This window comes from Platichthys flesus, chromosome 7, assembly GCF_949316205.1.
Source record: "Platichthys flesus chromosome 7, fPlaFle2.1, whole genome shotgun sequence".
NCBI lineage: Eukaryota > Metazoa > Chordata > Actinopteri > Pleuronectiformes > Pleuronectidae > Platichthys > Platichthys flesus.
Genome location: NC_084951.1, coordinates 25103131 through 25120376, shown reverse-complemented (window position 1 = coordinate 25120376; position 17246 = coordinate 25103131). Strand labels below are relative to the sequence as shown.

Below are 17246 nucleotides of genomic sequence, written 5' to 3'. Positions count from 1 at the left end.
CACGTTCACTTTACAGACGTCACAAGACAAGAGCTTTTACACCCCCCCTCCCCAATGTATTTAATGCATTTGTCGTACAAATTAAACAGAACAAGACAGATTCCCGTGTGAGCGACACTGAATGCTACGACACGTCAGCAACATGCATCCTGTGATGAAGTCACTGAAACAGAACTAACATGGAACACAGACACTTCACTACACCGAACTACACAGAGGTCACCTCCTCGAAATTTTTACAAATGAAGAACAGATAACACAAACACACTCACGGTACATTCATAAAGAAAACACACAACATACTCATCTAACTCATCACAACGTGCCGACATATTTAGCTTTAAAAGAACTAAAGAACTTGGCCTAGATATTTAAGGCGATTGTGTAAATGCGAATGCAACTTTTAAACAATTATCACATGAATAATAATAATAATAATAATAATAGAGCAGCATAATAGTCAAGTTCCAGTTTTCATCAACACTAAAATTCCATTTTGTGTTTTACGTGTTCAGGATTAACACAAAGTGCAGTCGAGACGTTTGATCACATTCATTTGATCACGGTGTTTAAAAGTGGCAACAATCTCAAAGTTAAATCAAACCTCGTCCACGCTGTTTCCAACCGAATCTGCTGAATCTGAATTGAAACGCCTCCAGGCCGAGCCGTTAAAGTTCCGTGAGTCAACGCAACACAAACTCCAAAGTACGAATAGATTAAAAATAAACGGTTGTGATTGAAATAAAACGGAGAAAACAAACACTGGGCTGTAAAGGAAATGTCCAATCACAGCCGCCTGTGATGAGCTTGTGCTCGTCTCTAGTCTCGGTCTAAATTTGGTTTTCATGCAGAGCGTCCGTCCGCCCCCCCCCCCCCCCCCCCCACAGTCTTTACAGGTAGGGGTACTGGTTGAGTTTCCGTTGGTAAGCAGCACTGGTGCGTTGGAACGGCTGCTCCCCGAGCTGCAGCGGCGGCGGCGGCTGAGGGAGGAGGTGTTGGGGGTGGCTGGCGTACTGTTCCGGAGCAGAACCTCCCAGAACCAGGCTGCTGTTCTTCTGCAGTAGCGCCAGAGAGGAGAAGGCCCCGCCCACTCTGCCGTGGCGAGACGAGCCCCCTTGCATCTGATCCACCGCCTGGGACACGGAGGCCAGGGCGGCGGACGCCGGGTACGCGTACAGGTTGGGCGTGGAGGTGAAGAGGGCGTTGTCCTGGAGGTGGTAGGAGGAGTGGGAGGAGACGGGAGGGGGGTATGTGGGCTGCCGCCTCAGGGAACTACTGCTTCCTGTTGGGTCGTCGGATGATGACATCACAGACTGTTGAACCTGTAACGACAGATCAGAGAGAATCTGACTCAGCATCCAGACATGTGGTTATTTAAACAAAACAACATCAACCTACTTAGCTAATGAATTACAGAAATTATGTTTATTAGATCTAGGTTTTGTTAATTTAATCGGAATGGTCTTTTCCTTTAACAGATTCCTTCAAAATAAGAGCATTCAATCTAATAAACAGACAACTGTGTGATTGCAGTTGTTGAAAGTTGTGACCTGACTCAGGTTGAGAGGCTGAGATCTGCTGGAGGCCGACTGCCGCTGACTGCGCTCAGTGTTGGCATCTCCAGGTGGACTGGACTGAAGAGTCGACACCTTCTTGGACTTTCCAACATTGCTTGTGGTTTGATCTACCGACGGAAAAAAAAGATTGAACACTGTGAGCACAGAGAAGAGTTTAAATTCCAGCTGTTAGAGGTAAAACATTGACGGCAGCTCAATCCAACCTGGAGCAGCTGGAGCTTTGTGGGTTGTGCTCTCTCCAGACTGGCTCTTCACAGAGGGCAGGATGACGGCCAGGGCCTTGGCGGGCTGGGAGGAGGCCTTGGGGCTGAGGGGGGTGCTGGTGGAGGAGTCGGAGTCATGGGAGTCGTGCACCGTCACGCAGCTGATCACGTTGGGCCTCTGGCTCGTTCCGGAGCTGCAGGAGAAAAGGGGAATTATAGTATCAGCAAATCAAAACCTCTCAATGTTACTCTGGTAATTCTGCAGACAGGAAGAGAGCTCACCACGCCGCAGGGAACTTCCTGTCGTCCTCATCCTCCGAGTCGCTGTGGATGGTGATGATGCTGACGGCGGGACTGGGTGTGTCAGAGATGACGATGGGCTGAGACTGGTCCCCGCCTAGAGCAGTCGTGTTGTGGACCACAGTGTGGGCTGAGTGCACTGAGGACACCGGCCTGCAGGGGGACAGACAAACTGTCACCGCCTCATTCCAAACAAACTCTGGTTGATTTCACGTGATAGGTTCGGACGTCTGACCACAGGGGGGCGCTACAGGTCAGCGAAGACCTGCTCCCTAACAACACGGACATTTCAGAGTGTGATGGTTTGACTGGGTACCTGGCTCTGGTCTCTGCGTGTCGCGCCCTGGACCTCTTGCCCTGTTGGGCTCTGGAGTGAGCGGCCCCTGAGGTGTGGTTCTGGGAGGCAGCGTGACGGCCGACGCCAGCGTCCTGGCTGCCGTGACGCCCCCTGTGGAAAAGGAAAAAATCATTTTACTGAGCTTCATCACTTCTGTATGACTGTCTGGTCATTTACAAATAGAACCATTACATTTTAATATCAGGACGTTTCAAAGCAACACTTTTTAACCTTAAAAAGTTGGTTCAGTTTCTGTGAATGTGCAGAATGTTTCCTTCTTCATTCCCTCTCTTCACCCTGAACGTCTGTTCTCTGTAACTAAGGTGAGTGGGTTCGATTTCCTGTGAGAAGAACTGACTGAGAGTCACAGCTTCAACTGTCACATCAGCTCCAGCAGGTTGAAGAGTGAAGCTGAACTGAGATCAGTTAAAAAGACCCAGAAGTTATTCAAAACCAGAGTTTGTGTTCAATATTCAGCAGGACACGTTCTAAACAGAGTTTGGTGGATTAGGATCAGCAGCTCTTGTGGTTCCGGGAGCCGGGGATCATGGGTAATATCCACCGTGAGTGGAACTACACAGTCAGAACTCCACTCAACACATTGGTAGACTTTGTTTTTGTCTCTATAAAACACATAATCACTCTGATACGGAGCGAGACAGAGTTACAAAGTGTTGTTTTAAAATAAAACAAATCCCTCCTCGACCGAACTCACCTCCAGACAGACGCTTGCTGACTGTCAGAGACGGGAGCTTCCATCGGTGAGTCGGGCACCACGGTCTGGCCCGGGTTGTGGATGGCCATGCCAGGCATCGTTTGCCAGGTGGAGGGGATGAGTATCTGCTGTGTGCCGGCCGGCCAGCCCTGCTGCATTAACACACGAAAACAAAAAAGATTGTAATATATATGATACGATAATGACTGCAGTGGACAGTTAATGAGAATCCATCCAGGTGCTGTGTGTTGGACATGGTGGAAAGAGAGGTCGGAATTATTTCCTCAGAGAATGATAGTGAAAGAGAAGACATGCAGCCTGAAGACAAACACAAAAGAGTCCACCTCCGTCCTTCACCAAGTCACAGAGACGCTGTCACATCAGAGATACAAAAGGCCGAAGATGAGATGTTCCTGTGCAGAGGGAGAACTGCTTGTTGCTGCAGAAGAAAATGAGCTACAGCAGGTGACAGAAGCAACAGAGTGGAAAGAAAGAGAACCTGAAAGGAATGAGATGTTCTGAGATAAGGAAGTCGTCAACGCTGGTCTCATGGCTATGGGGACCAGACCTGAAGTTCCTGAAGCTTAAACAAATGTTGTCTATGTAATTAAAGGGAAACACTTCTGAGCTCATTACTGGCCATGACCTTTCAAAACAGCAATTTAGAGTTTATAGTTAGAGGAGCACCAGGAGGGTGAGCTTCGAAACGTCCTCGGAGTAAGAAGGAAGAGATTTGGAACAAAGTGGCTGTTGTGATTGTGGTGTTTTACCAGCGTGGAGGCTTTCTGGTCCAGACAGCTGCAGAGGTTTCCACCCCTACAGCCAACTGGCAGCCGGGACGAGCCGAAACGTGGCACCGCCGCCACTGAGGCGTACAGGCTGCCAAACAGCAGGGGGTCCAAGGAGGCCTGGGAGGAGGGAGTGAGGGGAGGGTAGAGGGAGGGAGGGCGCGATAGGACAACAACACAGACACAGACATGCTTCATGTTCTGATGAGTCCTAAAGAGGACGAAGACTGATGAAGACTCCGCCTCGGATCAAGAGGTTTGAGTAAGTGACTGATATTCACAGTCCAGCAGGTCGGCTCCATTTTGGATCTACCCACCTGTTTTTAATTAAAAATTAAAACACATGGTTTACAATGTAAAAGTTTGCTGCCAGATGTTCAAACAAAGAACGAGTATCAAAGCAGTTAACTTGAGCACAGCACCTTAAGTACAGAGTAACTGTACTTAGTTACATTCCACCACTGCTGATGCTAATCAATTCAACCCTGATGAATTTAATAATGGATTCAGGTTCATTAAAACATCTGTTCGGGTCCACACTGGTTCCTACCTGTGCCATTATGCCGGGCTGGATGTGAAGAGACTGGGACGACTGGTTCTGAGGAACCAATGGCACCGAGTTGTCCATCCTCAGTGGATAACCAGAGGGCTTATTAGAAGTTTGAAGACCTAGAAGATGAGACGACACAGATTATGTCAAAAATATAACACACACACATGAAGAGAAATATAAAATAAAGAATATAAGACATTATGAAATTAGCTGAACGGGAGTGAATGTTTTTTTTATCCTTTGTTTCTCTTAAGTCACAGTATCACGTGTAATTCATGCTGTTGCCCTTTGGTCAAATTATTATAGAACCTCAGATTATTTTCTTTGCGGCAACAAAATAATAATATTCTCACCCTGGATGTTGGGGGGGCACACGATGAGTGTTTGCTGGAAGGGCTCCGTCTGGGTGCAGAGCTGTGTGGGTCTGGTCTGCAGCGGCACGCCCTGCTGGGTGAGGCCGGGGATGTTGATGGTGGCCTGCTGGTAAAGGCCGGGCTGGTAGTTCAGCAGCGGGACGTTGCTGCTGAGGGACAGGGACTGACCTCCTGTCGAGGACATCTGGAAAACACAGGAGCACATTGGAAAACACTTTGTTTAACGTTTGAAAAGTAGAACAAAATGACTCTGACCCAGCTCCCAGTTGGTTTCCTCACCTGATTGTGCTGGTTTAATTGGCTGCTGAAGGTGACGGTGAGGTTGGTGGCTGCACTCGGGGTGTTGTTGCTGGCAAACAGGTTTTTCCCGTTCTCAAAGGCGCTGCATCTGCGTTTGCATATGTCCATATTTTGGAAGCAGGACTTCAAACTGAATGTAGAGGAGATAAAAGATGGATTCGTGGGGTCAACGAGACGATACAAACCAATACTTCTCCTGATAAACCATTAAAAGACCTCCTGTCTTACTGGGAGCTGTGAGGAAAGTGCAGCAGGTGGGTCATGGTGACAAACGGGTGGTTCAGAGTCTTCAGGGGCGTGATGCGTTTGTCTGCGTCGAGCGTCAGCATCTTCTTCAGCAGGTCGATGAACTCCCGCCTGTCGGCCTTCTCTGCCAGGACGTCCGTCCCCTCCAGGTTGGTCATGTTCACCTGCCGGGGGAAAGGATGTTTGTGTGAAATAAACACTTCCAGCGATTATATTAAAGTCAACTGTGGAAGCTCACCTGACTCCCCCGTCTCATTGACGATAATGTTCTCTTAACTGCTCCTCACCTGCATCATATCATCCAGACAGTTGAAGATGTATTTTCTCGCCTCCTTTGACTTGATTCCCATCTCGGCCTCTTGCTCTGCAGGTGTCTGCAGAAAAAAGAGCCACAGCACGAGCTCAGTAAATGTCCTGTGAAGATGCTGCAGCAGACATGTTGTGACTGATGACCTGGTTCCGCAGAGAGACACCTACTTTCAGTCTCCAGAGGGGGTAGCTGGAGTCAGGGCCTCGGTTGAAGAAGCGGCAGGTCTTGGTCCCTGCACTCAGCAGGTACTCTGCTGGAAGCCCCTGGGTCTGAGAGATGTAACGAATCTGAAAGAGAAACGCAAAAAATGTCAGCGGCTGGTGTGAGAGAAAGAGACGTACAGTTTAAGTTAAATCCACCGGAGGTTTAACCACCGACATGAAGAACAAGTGAAAACACGCAGAACTAAGAGACTTCAATGAATATCTTCCCTCTGGTGTCTGACACCCTGACGAACCTGCCATGACTCAAATGAGTCCACTGCCAGCAGCAGTAATCACCGACTCTCACACCTCAGACACATTCACAGATGAAGAGCTATGAGCTCTTGAGGGAGCAGTTCAACCGTTTTTGAATAATTGTTTATTTCCCTTCTAGCTGAGATTTCAATGAGAGGGTTGATACTAGGAGGCATTCGCTTTGTACTGTGTACTATGTTGTTTATGGACTTCTTCAAGACATTTCAAATAGAGCACATGTTGGAGGCATCACAGGAAACATTGCTCATTCATATTTATGCGTTTCTGAACTCTATTGTGGTTCCGTTGCTTTGCTTTACTTGCACTTTGTACGGTAGAAGTTTAAAAAAGCTCCACTTTTCAAGCACTTTCAAATGATATGAGATCAAAATGAGTTAGTGGATGAACCTGGTGTATATTCATCTGGTTGTGGAGTTTATTACAGTTAGCATGGCAGCACCTGGTCGTACTCTGAGGCCCCAGGGTAGAGGGGCCATCCCAGAAACAGCTCAGCAATGACGCATCCCAAAGACCACATGTCGATGGCTTCACAGAAAGGAAGACCCAGGATGATCTCAGGAGCTCTGTGGGAATTGAACATAAATCACAGCTGGTAGTTTACATGTAGTAGACATGATGAGCTGATGGTTCCCTGCACAGACTCTCACCTGTAGTATCGTGACTGCAGGTAGGTGGAGCAAAGCGCTTTGGACACGTGGCTGGCGGAGCCGAAATCGATGACCTTCACCCGGTAGGGCTGCCTCAGAGGATCCACCAGCATGATGTTTTCAGGCTTCAGGTCGGCATGGATCAGCCCCAGGCTTTTCAGCTTCATCAGCGCCGTGGAGACCTGCTGCAGGATGGGCCGGATGCACTTGAGCAGCAGCGGGCTGAACTTGCTGTGCTTCAGGAAGTCGTAGAGGTTCTGCTCCAGCATCTCAAACACAAGGCACGTGTGGTTCTTGTGCTGGAAACACTCGTACGAGCGGACGAAGTTGAACTCGTCAGCGTTCTCCGTGCTCAGCCGGCTGAGGATGCTCACCTGTGAGCGGGATTCAGAAGTTGAATGTGTTGTACTACACATGCTGCAGTACACAGCTCCCCCCCCCTGTGTATCCACAGGTTTAATTAACTTTATCAGTCACATCCATCCCTCAATTATCTAAACCACATATCCTTTAAGGGTTGCTAGGGGGCTGGAGCCAATCCCAGCAGACATTGGGCGAGAAGCACTTTGTGAGAGTGTCCACTCGAGGGGCTATCTCTACGTTCCTAAGACAGTTAATCTGGACAAGCATTTCCAGGACATCTCTCAGACTTAACAGACTAAAAGCACAAGACTCATCCCACATCATGTGGACATGTTGACGTTTCTGAACAGGGTTGATTATTGTGCCTTAACTCTCATGTGCACCAGCGTGACAAGAGAGAGCTGGACTATGTGTTTTTAACCAGCAAGCCCAGGATGGTAAAACATTGATTTGAATCAGTTTTGTGTCTGAATCCTCATGTTTCATTGTTAATGTTGCAGTTTTCATATTTACATCTAAACCCCTTCTTATTAGAAATGTTTTAATGGTACTTTATATGGTTTGAGAAAGTATTTAAAGACAGAGGAGGGTGTCAATGGTCCAGTAGTTCCTGTTTGGACCGGCCCCCCATGAATGTAAAGACAACTATCACAGGCTGATTGAGAAACTGAAGGAAAGACAGAAACATGAGGATTCACAGGAAAGTTCTGGGGGTTTGATCTGTGAAACTAAAGGTTGAGAGGTGACAACAGCTCTCCACCTATCCAACCTGGTGTTTTTAATTCATTACAAATATCATACTCACTTCTATTTGACCTTGCCGAGCATAAGAGGGATGGTTCTTCAAGATTTTAATGGCCACTATCTCATTCGTGCCCCTCTTCCAGCATTTTGCCACCTGGCCAAAGGTGCCGCGTCCCAGGAACTCCAGCACCTCGTAGCTGTTGGACATGGAGCACAGGATCTCATGCTGCACCAGCTGGTAGTCGCCCTCACTGTGGGAGTTGCTGCTCTTCGTGGTAGAAGTGGAATGTGCTATGGATTGAGCCGTGGTGGTGCCCCCTCCACCACCGGTGCGGTTCGAGACCACTGGGGCTGAGAGCTCCTCCAGTATCTGGACGCTGTCGCTGCTGTCCACCTCCTCACTCTTCCGCTTCAGGCTGTACTGCTTGGGGTAGAGGTCACACTGCTGGGAGGAGGACTCGGTGTCCTTGACCCGACGGCTGGAGGAGGAGGACGAGGAGGAGGAGGGAGGTCCGCGAAGGCTGCCCGTGCTGTCCGCTGCCCGCACCACCGTCTGCTCCCGGGAGCCGGCGGCCGGCGGAGGGACCTGGTTGGGGTTGAACACTGGGTTGAAGTTAGAGCCAGAAGTGGAGGGTGCAGCTCCCTGGGTGGGGCTCTGCTGGAGGAAACCATTGTCTCCCAGCTGGTTGGACGCCTCCCAGGCTGGGTTCTCCACTTTGAGCCTCTTTGAACGGGAGTAGGCACTGGAGGACACGGAGGGAGAGGAGAACACCTGGAGCTGCGACGCCATGTCTGTGGAGGACAGTAAAGAGACGAAGCAAACATCAGCTGGACATCTGACCCCCCCCCCCCCGAGGCAAGAGGCTGAATAAGAGACTGACCTTACAGAAACAATATGAAGCATCTGAACGATATCAACCCTGTACATCACATTCCACCTCCACCATCATGCTGCTAAATTGTTTGTTGCACGCCTGTCATTTGATCCCTGCAGGTTCATTTCACACATTTCATCAAACTGGACTTGACACTGAACTTTGCTTCCAGCCTTCCACGGCTGCACGATTCCATTATTGGTTGCATATGTCACTTCCAATTTTCAACTTTAAATACATTTCATAAAAACCACTGGAGAGTTTGAAAACGTATTCATCTTAATCTGTAACTTTCTACTCAGATTTCTGAATAATGGGAGATATGTTAATACGTACATCAATGTAATTAGTGACAGTACCTGTGTTGCAGTAACAGTACCTGTGTAGTAGTAACAGTACCTGTGTCGCGGTAACAGTACCTGTGTAGTAGTAACAGTACTCGTGTAGTAGTAACAGTACCTGTGTTGCAGTAACAGAACCTGAGTTGCAGTAACAGTACCTGTGTTGCAGTAACAGTACCTGTGTAGTAGTAACAGTACCTGTGTTGCGGTAACAGTACCTGTGTAGTAGTAACAGTACCTGTGTTGCAGTAACAGTACTTGTGTTGCAGTAACAGTACCTGTGTAGTAGTAACAGTACCTGTGTTGCGGTAACAGTACCTGTGTAGTAGTAACAGTACTCGTGTTGCAGTAACAGTACCTGTGTAGTAGTAACAGTACCTGTGTTGCAGTAACAGTACCTAGGTTGCAGTAACAGCGCCTGTGTAGTAGTAACAGTACTTGTGTTGCAGTAACAGTACCTGTGTTGCAGTAACAGTACCTGTGTAGTAGTAACAGTACCTGTGTTGTAGTAACAGTACCTGAGTTGCAGGAACAGTACTTGTGTTGCAGTAACAGTACCTGTGTTGCAGTAACAGTACTTGTGTTGCAGTAACAGTACTTGTGTTGCAGTAACAGTACCTGTGTAGTAGTAACAGTACCTGTGTTGTAGTAACAGTACCTGAGTTGCAGGAACAGTACTTGTGTTGCAGTAACAGTACCTGTGTTGCAGTAACAGTACCTTTGTAGTAGTAGTATTAGTACCTGTAGATGTCCGGACACACCGCTGCAGTTGGGACATTAAGGTCTCACCATGTTGTCTCAGCTGCAGCTGATCACCTGAGCTGCAACAGGGAGGATGGAGGACCAAGCTAACAGCTAACAGCTAACTGCTAACAGCTAGCTACGAGCTTCCAGTCCCATGTGACTGGCCTCCGAGGTCACATGATGCAGCGAGAGAGAGAGAGAAGGAACTGTCAGAAATCATCGTAATGAGCCTGAAGCGTGAAAACCCTCAGCTCCATCTTCACTCAGCTCCATCTTCCCTCAGCTCCATCTTCCCTCAGCTCCATCTTCATCTGCTGCTGCCAGTGACGTCCCACTTCCTGTCAACATGACGTCACTGACGGCCACACGTCACAATCTGTCACTCAAACGCTGAACACTTATAATCATAACTAGGATTTACATCTGTTTTCAAAAGTTTATAAAGAAAGAAAAAAAACTCCACTGTAAGTTAAAGTAAAAAAATACACTTACTTTAATGTATATAAAGTTATAAAACTATTCTCCACAAACTTTACTTTAAATATCTTAAAATGGTTTTAAAATAAAATTAGTCAGAAAGAAAATATCTGGACTATTAACATAAATATTGAATTTTCTTATAAAAGCATAGAGATATTAGTTCTGGTGCATGTATGTGAAAGTGTTGGAACTTGACCGATATAAATCATATGAACGTTTCAAACAGTATCTGCATATATGTATATGTTTACTGATATGTCAACGATATATGAAAACACTTATTTCACAAAGTAATCAAATCATTTATGTTTACATTTCAAGTGAAAATGAAAATTTGAATGACAGGTTTGGTTTAATTGTTTATTTCTGGATATATTTAAATCATAAATCCATATTATCTTACAATAAATCTAATTAAAAACAAGTTCTGTTGCACTAAAGATAATGTATTTAAAGAGATTAAACCATTTGTGACGTTCACTCACTGGTCTCACACTTCACCTCAAGAGGGCGCTGGTGTGTCAGCTTCAAAAAAGGAGGCCTGATGTCACAGCTCATATGTAAACACAGACAATGTTTATTTCATTCCACCTTTAGATCAGCTTCCCTGCTCCTGCAGATATATTAGCATTTTTGCTTGCAATAACTTTGCGCTGTATTTCATAGTGGTACTGCAAAGTACAATTAAACAAAAACATGACACAGACTACACCAGCGTAGTCGATGCAGAATAAGACATTCAAAATAAACTGCTCTTGGAGAGACAGAAGAGAAATACACTGACACTTCAAGATGCTGGTTCGGTGGTGATAACTACTGATATGACACTTTATCCATTTAACAAAGAAGAATTCAAGTTTGAGTATTGAAATATAATGAGAGTAAATGCATGCGTAACAGAGAAATTCAATTATTGTAAAGTATTTGATGAAAGTCCTTCAATGACATTGAGAGAAGAGCAAACAAATGACGATTTAAAGAAAAAAAAGATATAAAAACAAGTGCTTGGCATTTTATCCAAAGGTAAATCTAACATTGTAAAAAGAGAAAAGCAACGCTTTATTTATATATACTGATAAGAGGAGATTACCAGCAAATCCTCATAATGCAAAAAATCCTATCAAAATAAAAGACTGATCTGAGAACAGCACAGATTTGATTGAGCTCATCTAAACACAGAATAATAAAGAACCCCAGCATCACGGAACTGTCTTTCACTTCACTGCACTGTAAAAATGACAGAACAGTATTATTCATGTGATCTTTCCTCAAGTGGTGGTGGTGGACAGTGATATCTGGAAAGTGGCTGCTGCACGTTTCAAGTATGTCACGTTGCTCTGGATCCTCGGCCGACTACCTGAAGGAGTGTCGGAAGTGCACACTCCTTCGTTTCAGCTTCTCCGGGTTGTGGGAGGCCATGTGGGAGAACTCCCGGAAGATGTCGAGGTACGTGGCGTCTCCTGCTGAAGGAAAACAACGGAGAATAATAACGATGAGAATCATGACATTATGAAAATTATGATCCACAACCCAACACCTTGATACCAAGGCCCACATTCACCAAACTGCTTCAGACTTTAAAATGCTCTTTAATCTAAGTTCCTAAGGAGAATATTACATGTGAAGCAATATAATCAAGCATTTGTGCATTTGAACACTAAATTCGAATTATTGTATAATTTCTCTGACGTTCCTCATTTACTACCATTACAATGTCTTGCCTGAATTTAAGATTTTTCCTGAATTTAAGATAATTTTCCTGAATTTAAGATTATAATATGCACTCAAACAATAATATACAGAACCAGTGAATAGAGTATAAGGCATGTTTTAAAGAAAGATGGCAGATTCAGGGTCAGTCTGTAAATGTTCTCTGAGCACAATTTCTTAAAAGGCTGCGAATAAAGATTGTTTTGACTATCAATTCATCCGCTGACAATTTTCTGGATGAATCGATTAAACACTTGTCCGTAAAATATAACAAATAATAAAGACAAATTTCTGTTGTGATTTAAAAGTCATTCAGTTTATCACATGTTTAACACAGCATCAAATCCTCTGCCATTGTTGTTAAAACCTTATAAAAAGGATTAATCAATTATCAAAATATATTTATTGTTGATCAACTCATCGATTAACTGAGTTTAAAGTTGTTCTACACTTTGCTGGAGAGGTCTCTGGATGAATGTGTCTCACACGCAGCAGATATCACACTTCAGTCTCAGCCTCAGAAGCTTTTTGAACATTATTTCTATATGAAAATATAAAAACCGGTCCCTGTTCGTCCCAGAGAGAAAAGTCTCTCCCTCGTACTGAAAACATCTTTCACATGAAAGTGGAGAAAACTAGCAGCAGTGAGAGAGACAGAGGGAGTTCTGGGTAGGAAACGCCTGATGAATGGAGGAGCAGAGACAGAGCGAGGCACCGTGAAGCTTCTCTCTTTCAACTCTCCAGATACTGAGCCTTTACTTTAACTGGGGCCATGGCAACGGCTGAATCTACAGGCTCAACAAAAGCAGCTCGACTCTTTTGTCCCGTGAGAGCTCCCAGACCCGGCTAATTAAAAAGGGGAATGGACATTCCTGGCTTTCCCTCTGCATATGTGAGTGTGTGTGTGTGTGTGTGTGTGTGTGTGTGTGTGTGTGTGTGTGTGAGAGATCAGTAAGTTCAAACCTTAAACTACGTCGCGTTCTTTCCATCATGTTATTTTAACCACCTCTGAATTTGACATTTATAAGAAACAAGAGATGAAACAATTTTTCGATCGATTGATTAATCAATGTAAACTGGAAATATTTTGTTTTTAAACTACTGATTTGACCAAACAAGAAATTTCAATTTGTTACACATGGTTTATAAAACACTTCAATTGAACTTTAAGCAGATTTTAGTGCACTTTTAGAGTTTATTGATATAAATAAACATTTATTTTATATATTTGGCAACAACCTTAATCCTTCTAGGTGGAGACTTCCTTTTATAATTACCGAATCTGAATTTTCTTTAAGTTCTATAACTGTCATGACACTTTCATTAGCTGATAAAGCCCCCGAATAAATGCAGTAAATCGGACCTCGAGTTTAAAACATAATATTCCTTTAGGGAAAGAATAAATCTTTCTACATTTAAATATACAACTAATATATGCTTTATGATATTTAATCATATATAATTAAATAGAATTAAAGCTGTAATATCAATGTGTTATCAATCCTGCAGTATTAAAATAATTATTTAATTGTTAACAAATAATTTCCTTATACATGTTTACGACTATAATCAAGTGTTTTATAAACCATTTATTATTATAACTATAACTGTGTTATTGTTTCTTCAGAGTCAGTTATGAGAAACTTGCAGATTCACACACGCTGTTCATATTCTAGTGCACAACATAAATGTTAGAATATTTGAAATATCTATAATTAGTGCACGAGCAGCACAGGAGGTTAGAAGTGTGTTAATTCTGTTAGATGCAAGAACTGAAGGAGAAATGAGACAAAAGGATCGAAGGGAGAAGTTAATTTATCGTCCATTTATTAATCAGAATCATTTCAGACGACACTGGGAGGAGTTATTCAACAAAAAGAAACACACATAGATAGCATTTAGTGTTAATATGCACACACACTGTTTATTTAGAGACACACATCCTCTTACAACAGTCCAAGAAATCGTACAAGAAACAGTCAGAGACAGAGAAAGTACAACGGAGTTAAAAATTTGCATTTAAGGAAGCAAGCAGTTAAAGTGTTAATAGTTTTTTTAGTTTATATACACAACAGTCAACTTGTTGGAAGTACGATACGCTGCAGACACACGGTGCTGGAACAGTTCTCATTCAGTGGCTCGATGGAAACGATCGGTTGGTGCTGACATCATTCATGTAGTAAAACGTTTAGTAAAGTACTGCACGGAATAAGAAAATACTGGACGATTAAGATAGATTGTGTGCGTTGAATTTTTCACCGACAAGCAACAAGGATGGGGGGGAGATGAGTGAGTGGAACTTTCTGTTGATGCCACGTCCGTTAAAAACATCCGCAAATACAAGTTAGGGTCGGGATAGAGATTATTAGCGAGGAAGAAGAAGTCAACAAGGGGATGTTATGAAGTTTTGGTGGCCTGTCACTTATTAGCCACACTATTATTGTTCGAGTTGAAAAAGGAGTGGGTAAGATTTAGTTGTTTTTTTCTGGGTCAAGCTAAAGTTAGCTTTTACCTCCCTCCTCAATTCAAGTAATTTGTATACAGTCCCTGAAACGTAAGAAATAGAAAAGGGTCAAACTATTTCCCTGTTTCTCTGAAAAACTGTCTCTGGTCTTTGGTTTGAACTAAACAAAAACCAGGCGTCAGACCTGACATCATTTCAGAGCGTAACAGGGGTCATTAGATTCAGTTTCAGAAAGCGGCCAAACAACCACGTCCACCGTCATCAAGCGTTTGGCACAAACAGGAATCCAGCCGGTGTGAGGTGTTTGTCTTGAATGTCACTTCATGCACTGTTGTCATGATTTAGTAATATATATATTTGGAATACTGATATTAACATTAATCGACAATACGAGAGATCAATTACAGGGCTTCAGAGGACCTGAGCAACAGCCACCCATGCACTAAAAACAAAGAACAAATTCAATATCGGCCAAATCTTGACACATTACATTACCATAAGCAAACGTTTGAAATTACAAATACTGTATATACAGTAATAAACAATATCAAAAATGTCCATCTTCCTCTGCAGAACTACTCCAGGTGTGTATTTACACTGAAACTGTGGAGGAATGGCTCTCTCTCTCATCATGAGAATATAATACTGGGTGCGAGTGCTCAGCAAAGTAAAATCTAACAAAATAGATCCAGCTTAAAAAAATACCCTCTGCATTGTTGTCCAACGTAATACAAAAAAATACAGATCGCTGACGTTAGCATTGCACTATTGCTCTGGGACTTCTGTCATAAATTAAAAGAGAAGCAGTAAAAAACAAATGAACGACAGCAAAAAGAAGATTTAAATCACTGCTGGTAAGAAAAAGTGCATAATCTCGCTTTTAATTCAAAATAAAAGCTTCACTTGATCAATCTCTCGATCGAAACAGAGAAATGACCCGAGGATCCTTTTCTCTCAGTCACAGTTATCGCAGCGTCACAGTTTCCCCCTCACGGCTGATCCAACGAAAAGTAAAGAGCTCTACCGCCACCGAACAAACGAGCACGAACCACAGGTCCCAGGAAAGTTAGAGAAAGTTTGGCTGCACCGCCCTGAACTTATCGATTGTTTAGTCGTCTGTGCTACAGATACTGAGCTGCAGAAAACACACGTTATTGACCCATCATTTAAAAGTAAACGTATTTAATCTGTTTACTTTATGCTCTGTGATTTAATGTTTCTTGAGGAAATGCATCCTGGGAGTTGTAGTTAACTTTAACCCACTTTTAATGGATTTATCAGATTATATTCATATCAATATGAAAATAAAACTATTCACAGCAGCATGCAGAGAAAAGGATCCGGTGGTTTTATTAAAAGTTGAAGTCTGTGTGTATAGAAAAGTTTTGGGGTAGAAAGTTGACTACGACTCCCAAGATGCATTTCAAAGCTGGATTCACCCGTAATTCATCTAGATTTAAAGTACTTGCTTCTTGACCAAATGCAACATGGGAATCGTAGTTAACTTTTGCCCCAAAGTCTTCACAAACCCAGACTTCGACTTTTTCATCGAACAACCAGAGAATTTCTTCACCAATGCAAATTTGACTGTTTAGTCCCTTTTTTCACACGAGTCTATGAGAAAAAAACGACTTCCAGAACCAAAGACGAACAAAGCCTCTTGTCCCACTTTGCACAACAACAAAAACACAACGAAATAGAACCTAGAACTGAAGGAACCCTCGAGCTGTCGCAGGTCTTTGGTTCAGAGCGCCCTGTTCCCTCTCAAACTAAAAGTAAAAAAGGTTGGTCCCTACTACACTGCTGATGACTTGGTGCTGCTGGACACTCTTTTTAAAAACAAGCGTCTGACTCTTTCCTGGCAGTGAACGGACTCACTGGTCCTCACAACAACACCGATTCTCCTCTGGCAAAGTCAGTCGCTCACATCTGACATCATTTGAAAGTTAACGCTGAGTTCTGGTTGTGATCCTGAGAAGGGGAGCTGACTGCTGGTGGTGCCGGGGAGAGGAACTCTACAGATATTCTGGATATGTCTGATGTTGAGATGTTAGACGTTAATGTGGTGATGGAACGTTTCCTCTCAGGGACGACATGCACAGTGTGAAATACAGGATCTCTCTCTCTCTCTCTCTCTCTCTCTCTCAGTCAGTCCAATGTCTCCCTGCACCCTCCGCCCTGGAATTCAACCTGTGGCTGATTCTAGCACTCGGCTATAGTGAGACAGATAAACTCCTGAATGCATCTCTTGTACTGCTGCTCAGTGGGGCTGCTGACTGGGTATTGACCTGGCTGTCCGAAGGGCCCCTCCGACTCCCGCATCTCCTCGTTCATCCTGGCCAGTCGCAGCCTGAGGGATCGAGAACCAAGAGGAGCAGAGGGTTAGAAACTCCTCGCAGCAGGAGGACGGTGACACAGCTTAGATCAAATCCACTTACAGTGTGACTATGTCTGCGTTGGCCTGCTGCACTGCGATGCTCAGAGGGTCCTGGCCGTCCTCGTCCCCGTCGTTCTGGGTGGCCCCTCTTTTGAGGAATAAACACACCTGCCTGGAAACACAAAGAAAACTGAAATCAATCACACGTCAGCGATCAGACGCTTCCAAACACACCGACAAACAAAGGGACAGAGAGGAAACACAACCTCCTATGAAGACGTAAAATAAAACAACACAAAAACACATTTTCTGCCTCCGG

At 44.2% G+C, this 17246-nt stretch overlaps 2 protein-coding genes across 3 annotated transcripts in view; both read right to left on the bottom strand.

The window, feature by feature from the left end:
* Nucleotides 1-868: 868 nt before the first annotated feature.
* hipk1a (homeodomain interacting protein kinase 1a) lies at nucleotides 869-10214 on the bottom strand. 2 transcript variants are annotated; one of them, XM_062391189.1, is made up of 17 exons: nucleotides 9894-10214; nucleotides 7998-8728; nucleotides 6830-7203; nucleotides 6622-6745; nucleotides 5871-5990; nucleotides 5681-5767; nucleotides 5376-5557; nucleotides 5127-5277; nucleotides 4827-5031; nucleotides 4471-4589; nucleotides 3903-4040; nucleotides 3133-3284; nucleotides 2397-2528; nucleotides 2063-2233; nucleotides 1781-1974; nucleotides 1551-1684; nucleotides 869-1322 (listed from the first exon to the last, which is right to left on the bottom strand). In XM_062391189.1, exons 1-17 carry the CDS (start codon nucleotides 9928-9930, stop codon nucleotides 891-893), a joined length of 3483 nt encoding a protein of 1160 aa, XP_062247173.1. In that variant the 5' UTR covers nucleotides 9931-10214; the 3' UTR covers nucleotides 869-890. The 2 variants fall into 2 exon arrangements, with proteins under 2 accessions (XP_062247173.1, XP_062247174.1); XM_062391190.1 differs by lacking the exon at nucleotides 3903-4040.
* A 716-nt stretch (nucleotides 10215-10930) lies between these two features.
* Nucleotides 10931-17246, bottom strand: part of acap3a (ArfGAP with coiled-coil, ankyrin repeat and PH domains 3a) — a 55471-nt gene continuing 49155 nt past the window's right edge. Inside the window, exons 23-25 of the mRNA XM_062392258.1 lie at nucleotides 16989-17099; nucleotides 16839-16900; nucleotides 10931-11836 (exon numbers count right to left, since the gene is read on the bottom strand). Coding sequence (XP_062248242.1) covers nucleotides 11730-11836; nucleotides 16839-16900; nucleotides 16989-17099 — 280 coding nt within the window. The 3' untranslated portion in view covers nucleotides 10931-11729. The remainder of the gene's footprint in view (nucleotides 11837-16838; nucleotides 16901-16988; nucleotides 17100-17246) is intronic.

Coding starts and splice junctions, on each gene's coding strand:
- hipk1a (XM_062391189.1), bottom strand. CDS start 9,930: ATGTCCCAACTGCAGCGGTGTGTCCGGACATCTACAG. Junction 4,590..4,826: donor GTGCCCCCCCAACATCCAGG/GTGAGAATATTA, acceptor CTCATCTTCTAG/GTCTTCAAACTTCTAATAAG. Junction 2,234..2,396: donor CACGCAGAGACCAGAGCCAG/GTACCCAGTCAA, acceptor GTCCCCCTGCAG/GCCGGTGTCCTCAGTGCACT.